Source organism: Bos grunniens, chromosome 7 (assembly GCF_055505025.1).
Source record: "Bos grunniens cultivar Pamir isolate PY7600 chromosome 7, Bosgru_T2T1.0, whole genome shotgun sequence".
NCBI lineage: Eukaryota > Metazoa > Chordata > Mammalia > Artiodactyla > Bovidae > Bos > Bos grunniens.
This window is the reverse complement of record NC_141171.1, coordinates 60,794,014-60,811,310: the sequence shown is the minus strand read 5'-3', so window position 1 is coordinate 60,811,310 and position 17,297 is coordinate 60,794,014. Positions and strand designations below refer to the sequence as shown.

General features: G+C 35.0%; 1 protein-coding gene across 12 annotated transcripts in view; it reads left to right on the top strand.

Annotated features, from left to right (window-relative positions):
- The window catches only part of CSNK1A1 (casein kinase 1 alpha 1), a 49,458-nt gene extending 33,103 nt beyond the window's left edge, over positions 1-16,355 (top strand). For 2 of the 12 annotated variants that reach the window (XR_015167730.1, XR_015167728.1), the window contains 7 exons: positions 1,312-1,451; positions 2,323-2,401; positions 3,349-3,423; positions 5,438-5,544; positions 6,591-6,739; positions 10,231-10,350; positions 11,101-16,355. Coding sequence is in view for 8 of the 12 variants with exons in the window: in XM_086412401.1 (XP_086268527.1) it covers positions 1,312-1,451; positions 2,323-2,401; positions 3,349-3,423; positions 5,438-5,544; positions 6,591-6,739; positions 8,472-8,506 (585 nt within the window). In the remaining 4 variants the exon portion in view is untranslated. Of the gene's footprint in view, positions 1-1,311; positions 1,452-2,322; positions 2,402-3,348; positions 3,424-5,437; positions 5,545-6,590; positions 6,740-8,471; positions 8,556-9,931; positions 10,352-11,100 lie in introns of those variants that run through there. The other 10 variants (XR_015167729.1, XR_015167727.1, XM_086412402.1 and 7 more) reach the window with 6 other exon arrangements.
- The last annotated feature ends 942 nt before the right edge of the window (positions 16,356-17,297 follow it).

Here is a 17,297-nt window from a genome sequence, read left to right as displayed (position 1 = left end):
ACAAATCTCACTACCCAGTGTCTTAACTGAGGCTAGATTGTAGTGCCTGCCTGCAATAAGTATTTTCATCTTTCTAAAAGAAGCACTTGGTGGTATCTTTTCCACTTAAATCAGTAACTTGCTGTATTTATATTTTGAGGCAGACCCTAACGGACTAGGTGATCATGTTTCCCAGTACATCCAACACTGTAAACTGTAGCAGAAGGGGCCCAGTATCAGCCTAATAGGAAGAAAAAGTACCAAATTGAGGTATAACTAGAAAAGAATAGTGTAGGGCCACATAGTATAAGAGCACATAGATCTGCTTTGCTTAATAAATTTTGTAGGCATAACTTTAAATAAGTGATTTTATGGTAAAGGCTGAATAAAGTTTTTAGTTAAGATTATTTTGCTTTAGAAGGTAGGTAAATATGAACATATTTTGGGTTTTTTCCCCTAAAAATACTTCTGCTTTTTTTTGTTCTTCTTATAAAAGTTTTAATCATGGAGAATAAACCTGAATTATTTCTAAAAATTAGCTACATTATAAATGAGCATCTTATTCCCTGTGTATCATATAAACAGAACAGCACTAAATGTTATTTTGTTTTGAAATACTATTAATACTTTGGTTTTTAGTTAGCTCATTTAAGCTGCTAACTGTAAGCCACCTTGACTTAAGTAATAGATCAACTTGTTATATTTTCCAGAAGCTTAAGCTGATCACATGTGTAAATGTCATTTGGGAATAAAATGAAATGTATGTTTGTTTTAAAGTACTCATTTATTATAAATAAAAATTCTGGTTTTGTTGTCAATATCAAACTTTCAGAGTTGTCTTATTTCAGATAATGGGCATTCTGTTGGCATACTAAAGAGTGGCCTTTGTAGAATGGAAGAGTTCCAGGTGGCTTATGTCTAGTTTTTTTTTTATTTTTTACCCCCCTGCTTGTTTACCACTAGTAACAGGATGTCAGGCTTCATTATGGCACACAGCACACTTGTCAGCAACTCTGCTATTGAGCACGTGTACATTTCTCCACTACATTGGAGGTTCCAGAGACAGGCTTCTGAATGTATAATGAGCTATGCCTGTGAAATTGTTCAGCTGACAGGGATCAACTGCTTGATGTAACTGTATTTTTTTAAAACCTGATTTATTGATGAGGTATAGTAAAAGCATATTGGAATGTTAAGTTTGTTCATTATCTGTTCTGCTTACAATGCTTTATTTTGATATAGTTGAAAAAAATAGAATAAATGCCATTTAATAAATAAGCAGTTTGACTGAGTAAGCTTGGGAATCTAATGTCTCTTTATTTTCTTTTAAAGTTATTCCTTATTGATTTTGGTTTGGCCAAAAAGTACAGAGACAACAGGACAAGGCAACACATACCATACAGAGAAGATAAAAATCTCACTGGCACTGCTCGGTATGCTAGCATCAATGCACATCTTGGTATTGAACAAAGGTGAGTTTGTAATGAATGCATTTATCAAATCTATAGCAAAAGCCATTGATGGGTTTTTGAAATATTTTAATTAGTTTCTTACAATATCTAAAGATGTCTCTTGGCTGAAGATTTGAAAGACACTTATTAATCCTTTAACCTGCTTCTTTAGACAGTGCAGAGAAGCCAATTAAATGAGGCCTTTTTGTTTTCTTTGTTGTAACTTGTGTCTTGGGCAGGAAATATTGCACCTTGGAAGTTAGAAGTGTAAAGACAGCTTTATTTTTGCAGCTAAAAACAATACTTTTTTCCTTAATGGTGATCTTGTGCTTTTTATATATTAGTGATGCAAGCTGAGTTTGGGGAAAGAATGTATTGGTTATTTTTATATGGAAAATATTATATAATAACTAATGAATCAAAATTTCATTGGTGGACCACCCTCTGTTCTCCTCTTCCACCCCTACCTAAAGGATTTGGTTTAAACATGGTCATAATTTCTGTGCTCTTTCTGTTTTTTGACTTGAATTCTAGTTTTTCTTCTGCTTTCATCTTTTGTCAATGCTTTTTCTTTTTGCCCTTTAAAATAAGCATAGAAATGACAAATTATACACTTCCAGGTTAGGGGACTTCATGAGAAGAAAGTTATTTAGCTAAATTCTTTTTTCTCTGTAAAAGTTAAGTTGCAGGATCATGTTGGATTTTATAATTTTGGATTCTATGAGAAAATTTTGTTTAGAAGTAACCCATTAGGAACTTTTAAAAATTACTTGCTTATGATACCAAATTATTCTCTTTCCTTGCTTGGGAATATTTCTCCTTGTATACCTGGCTTTCTTTCACATGTTCTTCATAATAACTTCAGCTTATAAATTTACATTTTCTTTTCTAGTCGCCGAGATGACATGGAATCATTAGGATATGTTTTGATGTATTTTAATAGAACCAGCCTGCCATGGCAAGGACTAAAGGTAAACCAGATTCAAATTGCCTGCTTTTTATTTTAGTGTGTTGCCATTATGTTGAAAATGTCTACTTTTATGTACAGTAGAACTAGTTTATCCAGTAATTCTATATTATTTAATTGTCCTAACATTTTACTTGTTTCCATTAATTAGGAGTTTTGCCATTACTTTTGTATTCGTAAATTAATGATAAATTACTGTGTTCAAGAATTTAATGACTATTTAGGTACTTTATTGGTTCTTTCAAGGTAAATAGTCTGTATATTTATTGAGTACCTGTAAACTTGACACATTGTTTGGTGTTGTATGGGTAGCTTTATTCAATGTGAATATTTTTACACTGGAAAAGTAACAACAGTTGTGAATGTTAACTAAATGATGGGCATATTTATTTGGTATTGATCTGCTTATACCTTTGCCCTTGCTGAATATGGGTTAAGAAATCTAATTTAAAATTTGACTCCACCTATTTTTACTTAACCCCTATCCTGGTGGCTCAGACAGTAAAGCGTCTGTCTACAATGCAGGAGACCTGGGTTCGATCCCTGGGTTGGGAAGATCCCCTGGAGAAGGAAATGGCAATCCACTCACTCCCAGTACTGTTGCCTGGAAAATCCCAGGGACGGAGGAGCCTGGTAGGCTACAGTCCACGGGGTTGCAAAGAGTCAGATACAGCTGAGCGACTTCACTATTTTTACTTAAATCATACATTTTGATGTTCCTGTTAGACTCACTCTTTGCTATTAGCTAAAAACATTCTTGAAGCAGAAAGTCATATGAAAAGTTAACAGCTTAGGGGGAAAGTTTTAAATGTATTATGCTTTCATTCCTCTTTTCCCTAGGTTATGATTCCTCTTGAATCTCAAGTTTACTTTTATGTGTAATATGTTATGCTAAAAGAATCTTTCATAATATTGAGTATGTCTGTGTGGTTTGATTCTTATTCTCCACAGGCTGCAACAAAAAAGCAAAAATATGAAAAAATTAGCGAAAAGAAGATGTCCACACCCGTTGAAGTTTTATGTAAGGTAAGTGTACACTGATGATTTGTTTAAAAATATAAATGATCCAAAACCAAAAAGGAACAGTTTATTTCCCAGCCTCAGAACTTAAACTTCCTATTGAGTAGCTGTTACTGTTTTAACTTTACTTTTGGTTGATTCTTGGTATCTTTAAGAATGACTTGAACATATGAGTCATTTTAAATAATTGTTTCTGGTTTACATGCTATGATCCGTTTTAAATTAGAGGAAAAATAAGAGAGCAGGTAAACTTACCTAATAGAACCTCACCGATCTGTGAGAAAATTCAATTAAGAAATATTCTTCTTATTCCTAAGCTGGTGCCAGAGAAGAAAGAATATCCACAGTTGGCATATTGAGGCGTTATAGAAACAAAGGCAAGCAGGTTAGAACAATCCAAAAATAAGACATGTCCAGTAGTATATAGATGGTAGTTTTAATCAGGCTCATTTCTCTGAAATCTCAAACATTATAGACAGAAGCATGTTAGTTGAGAATAGAAAGATACTTGTATCATGATGTCTCTTCCATAGAAAGAAGACCACATGGTCATCTTTGTGACAGTTGCATACCTAAAATAATTAGGAAACAATGTATAATTATATATTTGTCTGGTAGAAGGGAGAAATCAGCATGAGTTGAAATAGTATTTTGTGGAAGGGTATAAAATGGTGATGTCTTTATGTCTCTCCCCACCTACAAATTGGCTTTCACCTTTTCTGCATATCTGCAGGAATGGAGGGGATGGGTTGAGAAAATAAGACCCTTTCTGAGAGTCTTTGTTTTAAATTATGAAATAAATTTTAGGCTAATGAGTAAAATAGTCATTATGTTATATTTCACCCAAATAACTTACCAGGTAACACTTACGTTGGTAGTTTTCTTTTGTAAAAGCAAGTTCATATGATAAATGTGGAACACTATTAATACAGACTGTGAATGTATGTTAAAAAGTGAAAAGCCCTGTTACAAGATTTTTAAAAACTGTCCACCAAAAAATGAAATAACATAAAAGTACTTTGTAAAAATTAAATTTGTTTCTATCGGTATAATCAATAAAACTAAATGTTATAGGTATACACATTCTATCCTACCTTCTGTATATGAGAAATTTCTCAAAACCATAAGGTTGTGGGAAGAGACTGCCTCTGTAACTCATCACCCTTCATATTCACATTTACTCAAGGGGAAGAGACTTGGGAGTTTTTGTTTTAATAGTTTGCATTTCTACATTCCTAATGGCAAAATCCTTTTGGTGACTAATATCTATAGCCTTAAAAAATGTTTATATACATCTTTGAGAATCTTTGCTGAGAAACCGAACATGGAAAAAATTTATATCCATAGATGTACTTATTAGTATAATAGAGAAAAACTGGAATCCTCCAAATGTCCAATTATAGGGAACAGGTTAATTAGGGTATGTTCAGTAGGTCAAATAATATCCAGCCATGAACTTCTAAATAGTTCATGGGGAGGTTGGAAATAATATAGAAGAATGTTTTAATGGATTTCTTTTGATGGAAAAGAGAATATGTATATGTGCAATGTGATAACAGTTACAGGAAAAAATATATAAACCCAGTTTATTCATAGGATGAAGCATTGGATTGATCTGTATCATAATTTTGATTGCTCTGTATGATTGATTGCACTCTTGGTGGTTTTACTTCTCTCTTAATATAGGTCTATACTACTATTTTTAAAAGTAATTTCAGAATGGAGAAAGAGTACCCATTCATTGTCCTGTTCTGGCAAAGAGAACATTACAGGCCTCATTTTAGTTATTCTTTGTTGCCATCCAGTTACTGGATATTGATAAACTAATAGGTTAAGAAGTGTGATATCTAAATTATTTAAGACCCTGATACTGTAAGAAAAGGATAAACATTTCCTTTACCAGTACTAAAAGATACTACACATAATAAGGTGGTCTGGATGATGAAATTCTGTTAAATTCATGTGGATAACAAGTCATATAATTGTTTTTAATTTTATGTTTTAACTCTTGAACTTACAGGGATTTCCTGCAGAATTTGCCATGTACTTAAACTATTGTCGTGGGCTGCGCTTTGAGGAAGCCCCGGATTACATGTACCTGAGGCAGCTATTCCGCATTCTTTTCAGGTCAGTTTTAAGACTATAAACTCCGGTGAGGGAAATTAGTTCAATCCACCCAATGTACCTGTTCTGACAAGTAGCAGATAAAAGTGGATTTAACCAATATTAATGAAATGTTAAGGAACTGAGTTTGACGTTTTTCTATTTCCAAATGTCCTTGAAGTGTTGTAGTTTCGGATGGAGAAACCATTGAATCATGCTCAAAGTAGAATGTAAGTATTAGATACAAGTAACTGTTGTTGGAACTGGGGACTCTCCAACTTGGTAGAGAATCCTGTTTAATGCCAAAATGAATAACAATTAAAATATCAGACAAAGTTTATGATACTGTAGAGGTAGGCCCAAACTCTCGGGTCCCTAGGTAAACAACCCATAATTGGTCTTGAACAAAAGGGAAAAATAAAGTACATGTGACTCAAAAATCTTAGTTGGAAGAGAAGAATTAGGGATAATGCTGTAATCCTACAAAAGTCTTGCATAGACAAAGTCAGCATAGACATCTCTCTCTCAAACTTTAACAGTTCCATGTCTACTCTGATTTGTCTTCAGGGGGTACCATCTTGTTATAAATATTCCCCCAGATAACTGATAGCTTGACTCAGTATTTTTGTTGTTCATGCTGCCCTCCTCCTGTTTTTTTGGCCGCACAGAGCAGCTTCTGGGATCTTAGTTCCCAACCAGGGGTGGAACCGCCCTTGGCAGTGGAAGCACGGAACCCTAACCACTGGACCATTGGGGAGTTCCCTCATGCTGCCCTTCATTCCCACTCTCCTGCTCCTTTCAAAAAAGTTCAAAGGCAGCTTCTTTTTGAAAAGGGAGAGGATTTAATTATTCTTGAATACAGCAGACCAAAGTGGTGACATTTCCCTCCAATCATAATGCGTAAAAAGTAGAATTAATTAACCAAAAAGGAAGTCAACTATAGGGAAAGAAATCTTATAGGAGCTACCACAAAAGAGAAAAAAAATGCTCTCACTATTTTGAAAGTTCAGTAGAGCATTTAAATTGGACCTTGTTGTTAATGGATTAACATATAATTTTATATTTTCTAGGACCCTGAATCACCAATATGACTACACATTTGATTGGACAATGTTAAAGCAGAAAGCAGCACAGCAGGCAGCCTCTTCAAGTGGGCAGGGTCAGCAGGCCCAAACCCCCACAGGCAAGCAAACTGACAAAACCAAGAGTAACATGAAAGGTTAGTAGCCAAGAACCAAGTGACGTTACAGGGAAAAAAATTAAACACAAAATTGGGTAATTCATCCATTTCTAACAGTGTTAGATCGAGGAGGTGGTTTTAAAATACATAAAAATTTGGCTCTTTGTTGTTAAAAAAAGACGTCCTTGGAAAATTTGACTACTAACTTTAAACCCAAATGTCCTTGTTCATATATATATGTATATGTATTTGTATATACATATATGTGTGTATATTATATCATTTCTCTTGGGATTTTGGGTCATTTTTTAACAATTGCATCTTTTTTACTCATTCATTAACCCTTTCCAAAATAAACATTCGGTGTTGGGAATATGGTATAATCAATCAATCCAAAATCCTAGACCTAACACTTGTTGATTTTTAATAATGAATCTGGTTAGCCATGGTATTTTGACTGTTCAACTAACAGTGTTAAGAATTTTCTGCATGTTAATGCTTTAGCATTTAAAATGGAACATTGAGAACATGATCTAATTTCAAGGGTAGAGTCTGGCATTGCCCCCGGAGTGTCTGTCTTCTCAGTTGCAGAGCACCTCATTTACTCTCTTAAATGCTCAAATAACTGAAAAGCTCGACACATCCTTTCTCATCACAAAAATAAATCTCTTTTGTTTTTAGTTGCTATTTACCAACATGTGTTCTTAAAATGATTTTTTTCCTTAGGGCTTCAGTTTTTTAAATTGTACAAATATTCAAGATCTAAAGGGGGTCTACTGTAGAACTGAATTCTGCAGTTAACTCCTTGCAAATTGGAAAAAAAGGAAAACTGGGGCGAATGCCACTTGGCTGCTAGTCTAGTTCCCTTCTCTCTCTGGCATTCTTAGTATCTCTAAGGAGTAGAACTGTTAGGACACAGTACCATTTCTTATCACTGTTGCCACACAGTTCAATTCCTGTGTTTTTTGTCTGTTTTTCTTTTCCCCTTTCTGGGCCTTAACTCCTGATACCTGCCTACTTCCTAAAAGTGTAGTGGGTGGGTAAGGTTTGTTTGGGGTTGTTTTGTTGTTGTTGTTTCTAATTATGTAATTTCTGAATGACTGCTCTAGTCTGAACTTGATCTTTTTGGTCCGTGTTATTAGTGTTGAATTTTAAAAATTTTGTAATATAAAAACAGGCTCTAATCTGAGGATACTGTTCAAGTAGTATAGTTAACTGATGTCATCCTCATCCCAGCAGCTCATCTATTAGAATGAAGTTGAGGTCGTTCACTTTCATGTTTCTGTATTTGGGAAGGATCTGGAGTTGAATGTTTGATGTAGTGGGAGTTCTTAGAGATGGCAAACACTAATGCTTGTCCAGTGCTCTGCCTCTGCATCATAGTTGGGATTTAATTGTCCCTTTCTAATCATAGTGTCAACAATTTCTTAATGAGGTAGGTAGCTAGCTAGTATTGCTAAGAAGTAGTTCTGCCATTTAGGTAAGACCACAGAGACTCTCTAAACTGAGGACCTGACACCTACAGTATATTTGTGCTTTTTCTACAAAATGAAACAAATTTTTGCCTAAAGCTAGCTGGGGTAATAGGATGATCACAAGTTGCAGTTTCTAGAACTAAAATTAGATTGAAATCTTACCTGACCTAGAACATCTTACTTCAGGCATTCAGCAGCCTTCAGAAAGAATAACCTTATTTTGAGCTAGTTTCGTTGTTAGTTTACTGTGTCTCTTACTCAATAAACAAGCAGAATTTTTGTCCTGCCTTATCCAGGTCTAAAAGATGAGAAGTTGGATCCGCTGAGTTAGTATGTTTCCTTGGAAAAAAAATTGTAATTAAACTGAAGTTTGATCCTTATTTTGTATGGTAGCCATTTTTCATAAAAGCAACTTAAAAACTTGTACAAGTTTCGTAGCACTCTTAGACACTGGGGTTATACAAATACCACACAAACATGGATGTTTCATAAAACATACCACATACCACTGCAGACTACTAAGAACAAATTCTTAAACTTGTTTTATTTGGTATATAAAATGTAGTGCACTAACCAAATCTTACACAAACCCATCCATATATAAAGCCATGAAAGCATAGCACGTTTGAAGGTGGCATGAAATGGAGAATCTATTCCCCTTAAGTAATCTCTACCCACAACTCCGTTATCTGGGTCATCCAGTAAGAAATCCCCTGTGAAGCCTGGAGTTTGTAAGTAATAAAGGTGTTTGAAGGCATCTCTTCTCTTAGGATTCCCTACTGTACGTTTTTAGGTAAATCTCTGTATTGCAGGCACATGCATTCCTGGGGGAGGGGGAATCCCCCAAATAGTAGCTTTTACTAATATGTTTTATATAATAATATTGGAAAAATCCACATCTAGTATTTCTTCCATCAAAAGCTATAACTTGTTTTAGTAGTTGACTAGGAATGTGCAAAGACTTGAAAGTCTGACTTAGCTAAGATGGACTTCCTATGTGTAGTAGACTTCTATTTACTTTTGTAAAGAAAAGATCTTTTGAAATACTCCATTGCAAAGGCCATCAAAAGACTAAGAAACAAAGCATCTCCTGTAAAGCTGACTGTGATCGCTACTGTTTTTAAGTGCTCAGGTGCCACAAGACTACAATTACTGTTTTTATACACATTAAAGAGGAAAAGATTTACATCTGGTACAGTTCCAAATGCATTTCCACTCCCTTTTCTTCAACTGTATTGATTATAGGGAAGGTGCTTTTAAGGACATTTAAGACATAGTAAATGGCAACCCACTCCAGTGTCCTTGCCTGGAGAATCCCAGGGACGGGGGGAGTCAGGTGGGCTGCCGTCTGTGGGGTCGCACAGAATCGGACACGACTGCAGTGACTTAGCAGCAGCAGTAGCAAGACATAGTAAAGGAAAGAAATATTTTTAGGACATTCAAAATTCACCTAAGTTCACTGTTTCTTTAGTATAGGGCAGAGATGGGGAAGATTTCAGAAGGTAGTGAAGCCAAAGGTGGATCCTCTCAGAATTCTAATACTCTCATCATCTTAACCCATCTGTTTACTATTCCACTGGCTACTAAGCATAACTGTATCATAGTGTAAATGGATGTCAAATTGTTGGCATTTAATAGATTAGATATAATTTTTCCATCTCCATGATCTTCCTTGAATTATCTTCCAGTATTTACTGGGCTTCACTTAACATTTATGTCCAGTTTAACTTTTTCTGGCTTCACCAATTGCTGCTAGGAACGTGGCTGGTCATTCAGCAACGTAAACCAGATCACAGGGGAAGACCTTGAAATATCTGGAGAGACTGCTTTGCTCTGAATACTCTCAATCCAAAGGAGTGGCAGGGAGCTGCATCTGTTTCAGCTGCTGCTGAAATTTTTATCAGGTGTTTTTTCACCGCGGACAATAAAGCTGGAGAAAAGAGAACCAAATAACCCAACAGGAAATGAAGATGATTGCTTAAGAGTTGATTTGACATGATCTAAAGCCCACATCTCTAAGGCTTGCTGGACCTATCAAACTTTTCAACTTGTCAGATTGGAAACAACAGAAGACCTAGAACAACAGTCAGAAGACCTAGAAGAGCACAGTGCTGCCGACTCAGTGGTGTATAATGCAGACCATCTACCAATTGGGGAAGGAATCAGTTGTAACAGGTATTTTAAAATTCACATCCTTCAAAATCTGTAGCAGAATTAATTGCATAAAAGAAAAGACAAGAAATCAGATCATCAGTCTTAAAATGCAGTGTAAGGATGATGACAACTCTATACTAAGTTGTCATCTATTTTGTTTGTAGTGATAAAAATGTTTCCCTTATCTTTCCCAACTGAATACATTTTTTAGTTTCTGTGGAAAAGGAAGAATTATTGTAGCTCTTCTTTCTTTGAAGTTTTGGTTTTTGTTTTTAACTTTTGTACTGTCAGTCTGATTCAGAATTCTCCAAGCTTGATTCTGATTGTGCACAAACAAAAAAACTGCACAAGCGTGTTATAGGAAAAGGGAAAAAGTTAATTAATATAAATGGCATTCATAGTGAATATAAATATTATAGTCAATTTTTTTGTCAATTAATTTTTAAAAGTAATATCTTATTAAGGAATTCTAAATTTTAAAAGCTCATCATAAACTTCCTGGCCTTAGTATTAGATAAATATCTCTTTAAACTAGTTTGTGATTCTATTGAAAAACAAAGGTTAATATGAAGTTAATTTACAAATAGGATCAAATGTATACTTTGCAGATATCAGACTGAGGGATAGAATCTCCTGGTTAATTACAAATGAGCATTTTTTTCTCCTTTTGCAGATTTGTTAAATCTTAAATATAGCTATTAACTCCTGAACTTGTCACATTAGTTCTCCAGCCTTGTTTTAACTTTTCCCTCCTCCTCTTTTTTTTTTTAGGAACAAATGGATTCAGTCCTTATTTTAACTGTTGTGATGAAGATGGGTTTTGGACTTTGAGAAGCCAGGAGACACCACCTAAACAACCACAAGACAAACCGAGGACTAGTGCGCACTGGGGAAAAGAATACTTGAAGACTGAAGATTGAACACCTGCTGAATGCTCCTATTGAGATTTTTCCTAAACAGACATCTCTAACATTTTAGGACGATTTCACCGGAGAAACATTGATCCCTGGGTGGAACATCCTACCATTGGCCCGTCTGAAGAGTTGAATCTGGATTTGACTCCTCTCTTCTACCAGGAATATTATTAGGCCAGCCTTTAACCAGTCCCTAAATAATTGTAATCATTAATTAACCCAGAAGTTCTTCAAATATAAGATTAAAAAGATGAACAGATATAATTCTTACCCTTATTAAAGACAAAAGAGTTTTCTAATATTTTGACTGATGATGTAACTTATGTTTTCTTTTTAGTTTGTTAGTGGTTTTTATTTTAAAGCTGTTTGGATATTCAGCATAGTACAGGTTTGCCCTCTACCTGAAAGTAGGGTGTTCTTAAAACTTTTCCAAAGCTACAGTGGCATAAAGTGAAAAAACAGTTACCTTAGGATACATGTTGCTGATACATTGAGATAATGCTTAGATGCTAGCTGACACAGTTCAGAGCTGTGGTAACTTAAGGGCTGAGAGCAGTTCCCAGGGAAAGAACTTGGTGGTGCCATTCTTAATACTCAAGGTGCATACTATGTCTAGATCTGCTGAGAAACACTGAGCGCTATTTTGATTTTGCCTTTTTTTTTTGGAAAAGCAAAATACCTTTGAATTTCTTCTGGTTAGTTAAAATAGGTACTAATGTAGGTCTTTCCTATATCAAGTGGCATACAGTGAACTTTTGAAAAGTTAAGGGGACACTGGTAATTAAATTATCTGTAATATAATCATGTAAGAAGCTATGGTAAATGAAGACCCAACAATCTTAGTGGCTGTGAAAACATTTTTACTGTATTTTTCAATAATTTCAAAAAAAATAATTGCAAGACTTGAAACCATCAGGTATTCATCAGGATAAGTCTTATTGCTATTTAGCTAACCCATAGTTTCAATTTGCTTCAAAATATTCTGTATTTTAACATTGAAACTAAGTTAAAACTTACGGTCAGAATTTGTTTAAATTCAGGTTTGATCTGACAGCCTTTTTGTGGTTTTACTGCTAATCCTGCTTAATATGCATCAGCAAGGTGGTATTTGTTGCGATAAACTACATTTTCAGAAAGTTTTATCTTTGATTTTTAGCATTTACTTTGTGAACTTAGTACTAGGATGGGTGGGAAAGGCCTATTTTCACACCTATTTTGTTGTTAGGCATTATGCAGAGATGGAGAAGTAGTCACATCTTTGTCTTCAGAGCTTGTCACAATCTAGTTTTTAGGTGAATAAAGATGACTTTCTGCCCTTAAATGAAAAAACAAAGACATACATGCAGAAAAAATTACAGAACTGTTTCATTTATCGCACAAAACCTGTCGGAGATGGTCCTAAAAATGTTGAAGTACCAAAAAAAAAAGCAGGTTATGATTGGCAAAACAATTTGTGCTGAGGAAAAGTAAGTCAATGGAGTAAGCTAGAATGATATATATGTTTATTGGCTTTAAGAAGAGGGATTGGACCAAGAGGACATTGATGCCTCTAGGTGAGAGAAGGTGCTGATAGGATATTCCTGATGCTGAGAGACAGTATATTCCTTTTAACTACAGATAAAGCTTATAGGCATTAGAGGTAGACATATTTGCTCTGATTCTCTTCAGCTGTAGGTAGAACATGGCAATTATATACCTGAAGCCGCCTCCAATTCAAGCCTACCTGTATGTAGTAGCCCTAAGGTCTAATTTGTGAAACAGGAGTGGTGTATTTACAGAGTGGGGAGGCTTGAAGTAAAGCCAGAAGGCCTCACTCATTTACACATCAAATCAGTGGTAAAAATTAGTGTTTTTAATATAACTGATAAAGAATTTTTAAAGTCTGTGGTTCTATGGTAATAAGTACATGGTTTATACTTATTACCAGATTTGTGTTCAGTGAAATAACTCAGATAATTGTGCCTTTAATACATTTGTTATTAAAGCCTATTGTCCCTCATTCGTAAAAGAAATAACGTACAGAAAAGTTCTTGCTCATAGTGTGATTAAAACTATATTTTCTAGTTGATAGAGCAATCTTTTTTTTTTTTTTTTACTTGACAAACACATATAATGTATTCTAGGTACTAGAAATACAGAAGTAAAGTGAATAGGCTTATTGGAATTAACACTAATTCTCCATCTTGAGGATTGTATGCTGGATTGAAGGCTTTAATTCACTGTATACTACTCCTGCCTAGAGGCATCCCGAACAGAAGTTTGCTGTTTTCTTAAACAGTTGGGCTGACCTGGTGATTTTCAAATAGATGAAAATAGCATGAGTATCATTCTAAAGTAATTATTTCCCTACTTTGGGTATGGTTAAGAAAATTTACTTGAATTTTAACCTGTTTTTCTGTTTTGATTTTTTTTTTTTTAATAGGTTTCTAAGCATGAATCAAGGAACAGAAGAAGCAGAGCAGATGATCGGAGCAGCATTTGTTTCTCCCCAAATCTAGAAATTTTAGTTCATATGTACACTAGCCAGTGGTTGTGGACAACCATTTACTTGGTGTAAAGAACTTAATTTCAGTATAAACTGGCTCTGGGCAGCATTGGTGATGGATGCTGTGTCCTGAGTTGTAGCCGCTGTAATTGTGAATATTAACTGAGATAGTGAAACATGGTGTCAGTTTTCTATTGCATTTTTTCAAGTGGAAAAGTTCACTAAATGGTTGACACACACAAATTGGTGGAGAAATTGTGCATATGCCAATTTTATGTTAAAATCTTTATTTTGAACTATACTGCTTTGAGATCTCATTTCAGAAGAACGGCATGAACAGTCTTCAGCCACAGTTGTGATGGTTGTAATTGCTCACAATTGTGCATTCTTAGGGTTTATCCATCCCTGGGGTTTGCAAGTTGTTCACTTAAAACATTCTTAAAATGGTTGGCTTCTTGTTTGCAAGCCAGCTGATACGGTAGCAACCAAAGATTCCAGTGTTTGAGCATATGAAAGACTCTGCCTGCTTACCTGTGCTAGAAATAACAGCATCTAAAGTGAAGACTTTAAGAAAAACTTAGTGACTACTAGATTATCCTTAGGACTCTGCATTAACTCTATAATGTTCTTGGTATTAAAAAAAAGCGCATATTTGTCACAGAAATTTAGTTAACATCTTACAACTGAACATGTATGTATGTTGCTTAGATAAATGTAATCACTGTAAACATCTATATGATCTGGGATTTTGTTTTTATTTTGAAATGGGAGCTTTTTTGTTTACAAATTCATTAAAAACTATAAACTGTTTCTGTAAGGAAATGAGATTTTTTAAAAAACAAAAAAATGCCTTGCTGACTCACTATGAAATCAAAATCTCCCCAATTTTTTAATAGACTACTTCAAGCCATTTGTTACGTAATATTCCTTTGGAAATCATTTTAGATTTACTGTCATAACTCTCAAATTTTTTATTAAAAAAAATTTTTTTTCCCTGAAGCGGAAAGGCATTCTTTCATTTTTCTTCTTTTTTTTAATGACCTGCAGACACAATACCTCGTGCTGCAGCACCTGCCAGGACTTGGTATTGTAACTTCTGCAGCTTCAGACTAACCGCTGGACTGATTTTGAATAAGAATGAAAGCGTTAAAGGGTTTATCTATAAAATGAAGCTATTCTTTAAATTCCTGGTTGATGGGCAGATTGACTCCTAATCTTGGAGAGCATCATACCATGAGAGATTCTTGTGATTGGTGATCCTCCCCAGCCCCTACCCATTTCTATAAATTATCTGCAGTTTATCTCTCAGTCTTACTGTGGCTCTTTTTCTGACCCAAGAAAAAGAAAAGCTTTCTATGATTAATTCTTTAGTGTAGCGTGAAAGTTGCTCAGTCGTGTCCAACTCTTTGCAACCCCATGGACACAATCCGTGGAATTCTGCAGGCCTTAATACTGGAGTGGGTAGCCTTTCCCTTCTCCAGGGGATCTTCCCAACCCAGGGATTGAACCCAGGTCTCCCGAATTGCAGGCGGATTCTTTACCAGCTGAGCCACAAGGGAAGTTAGTGTAATTTATTCATTTATAGCATGTCAGAATAAATTTAAAAACTTTTGTCTGAAAATGCTGCCAGGCGCCTATTGTGTAAATGTAGGTATTTTGTAAAAAATAACCTTGAAATTGTAAATTGACATGTGTTTGGTCAGATTGTGTCAGGTTTGTTTCCTTCCTTTTTTTTTTTTTTTTTAATTTGAAAACTACATTAGCAATAATTAATTCAGTGATTACCACATTCTGCCATTAAAGGATATATTAGCACCATCATACTGCAGAAATCTTAATGAATATGAACTTCGGGGTAGGCAGCTTCTTTGTTTTCTTTCTATCCACCTGTGTTGGTTAAGGTATTTGTTTCTTGACTAATAAACCCTTTGATACTTTTAGCCAGAAATCAGTCTCATAAAGCTATTTTTGAGTATAGTTTGTGTAAAATAAAAATGTTTAGCTTTGGTAATAACTTTTCCAAGCTGAACTCCCTCTAGCAAGATATTTTTCAGTGCTTTTATTTACTATGCACTTAGACTATGCACTTTTTCTGAAATATTTTTGTAACACTTAACTTTTTTGTATTTTTGCCATTTGAAAAGGTTGTGGTGTAGTTGGTCTGTAATTAAGTTGCAGATTTAAAACTGCTGTTAGCTTTGTAAATCAAAATATAGGTGTTTTTGTCCTGGTATATTGTCGTTCCATCTGCAGCTGGAGTTGGAATCTCATTGATCTTCTAGCTACCATTCATTTTCTTCACAGTTCACGAAAGAAGAATGTGAAATTCAGTGAATGCTGTTATTAATCCTGTCGGGAGATGAATCTCATTTCACCAAAATTAAATTATGTTTTTCCACTAAAATGATGATACAAGTTGAAGACACATCACTCTGAAATTGGAAGACCTCACCACTTAAGGCTCCGCAGTGGCTTACTCAGCTGAACTCTAGGTTACTACTCTTTACTTTGTTCACCCATTGGGGGGTGCAGTTTTTTTAAATGTTGGGAGATGGCCATTCTAACTACTGTTGAATGTCTCTGTTTTGGGAAGGTATAACAAGAAAATAAAAAAGAATATATATGAAGGGAGAGACTGGTTATCTCCTCCCACATGGCTGTGCTCATGCTCCTATGGCCTACGAGTGGAATTTTGGAGGGTTGCTTTTGCTATTATTTTCCATCAACAAATACTAAGAGATTTTTTCCTATTTCTACTAGTCCTTGCAGTGTTTTGAGCAAACTATACTTTATAAACTTAATTCCCTTGTAATAAAAATACCAAGCAAAAGGATTTTAGAAGCCAAGCCATTGAGCTAGTTTTCTCTAACATTTGCTGAGATACCAGTATTACATTCTTGCAACTTGACTAGAATGAACCTTGGAAAGGGGCGTCCTAGACGTTTTCAGCTTAGCTCCTAAAAATTTGTCGGTAGTCTGGGAGATAGTTGCCTTTTTCTGAGCCAGACTGAAACTTAGCAGTCTTTCAGATTTTCTCTTTGTCACATTTTAGACATTGATAACTGTGACCAATGATTTTATGAATCTGAGATGTGCTGGTCCCTTTGAAGTGAGACTATAAGTACATTATGGTTGCTCACAACATTTTAGGGATTCCCTCCCACCTCAAAAACAGATAACTTCCACTCTTCTCTGGAATATATTTACTGACTTTCAGTATACCTCTCATCTTTTGAAACTGCCTAAGACAGTAATGAATTAGTTGTAACATGACCTGAATCTATGCTATGCATTTTGTAGTCAGTCATCAAAAGGTATATTGTTCAGTGCTTTCTATTCTGAAATGACCTATTAGGCCACTTTTGAGGATGTGCAGATACACAGTGGAAATGTTGAGCAATATCAGAGCTGTTAGAGAAATCAACTGTCTCAAGACACATTTTAGGTTGGTCAGATTCATTGTGTCTTGCTTTTCATTGATGAAAGGAATTACCCATTTATCTACTAAATAATTAATACAGTCATTGTTCAAACTAACAAGCCAGAGCTTATTTAATGCTAGATCATCT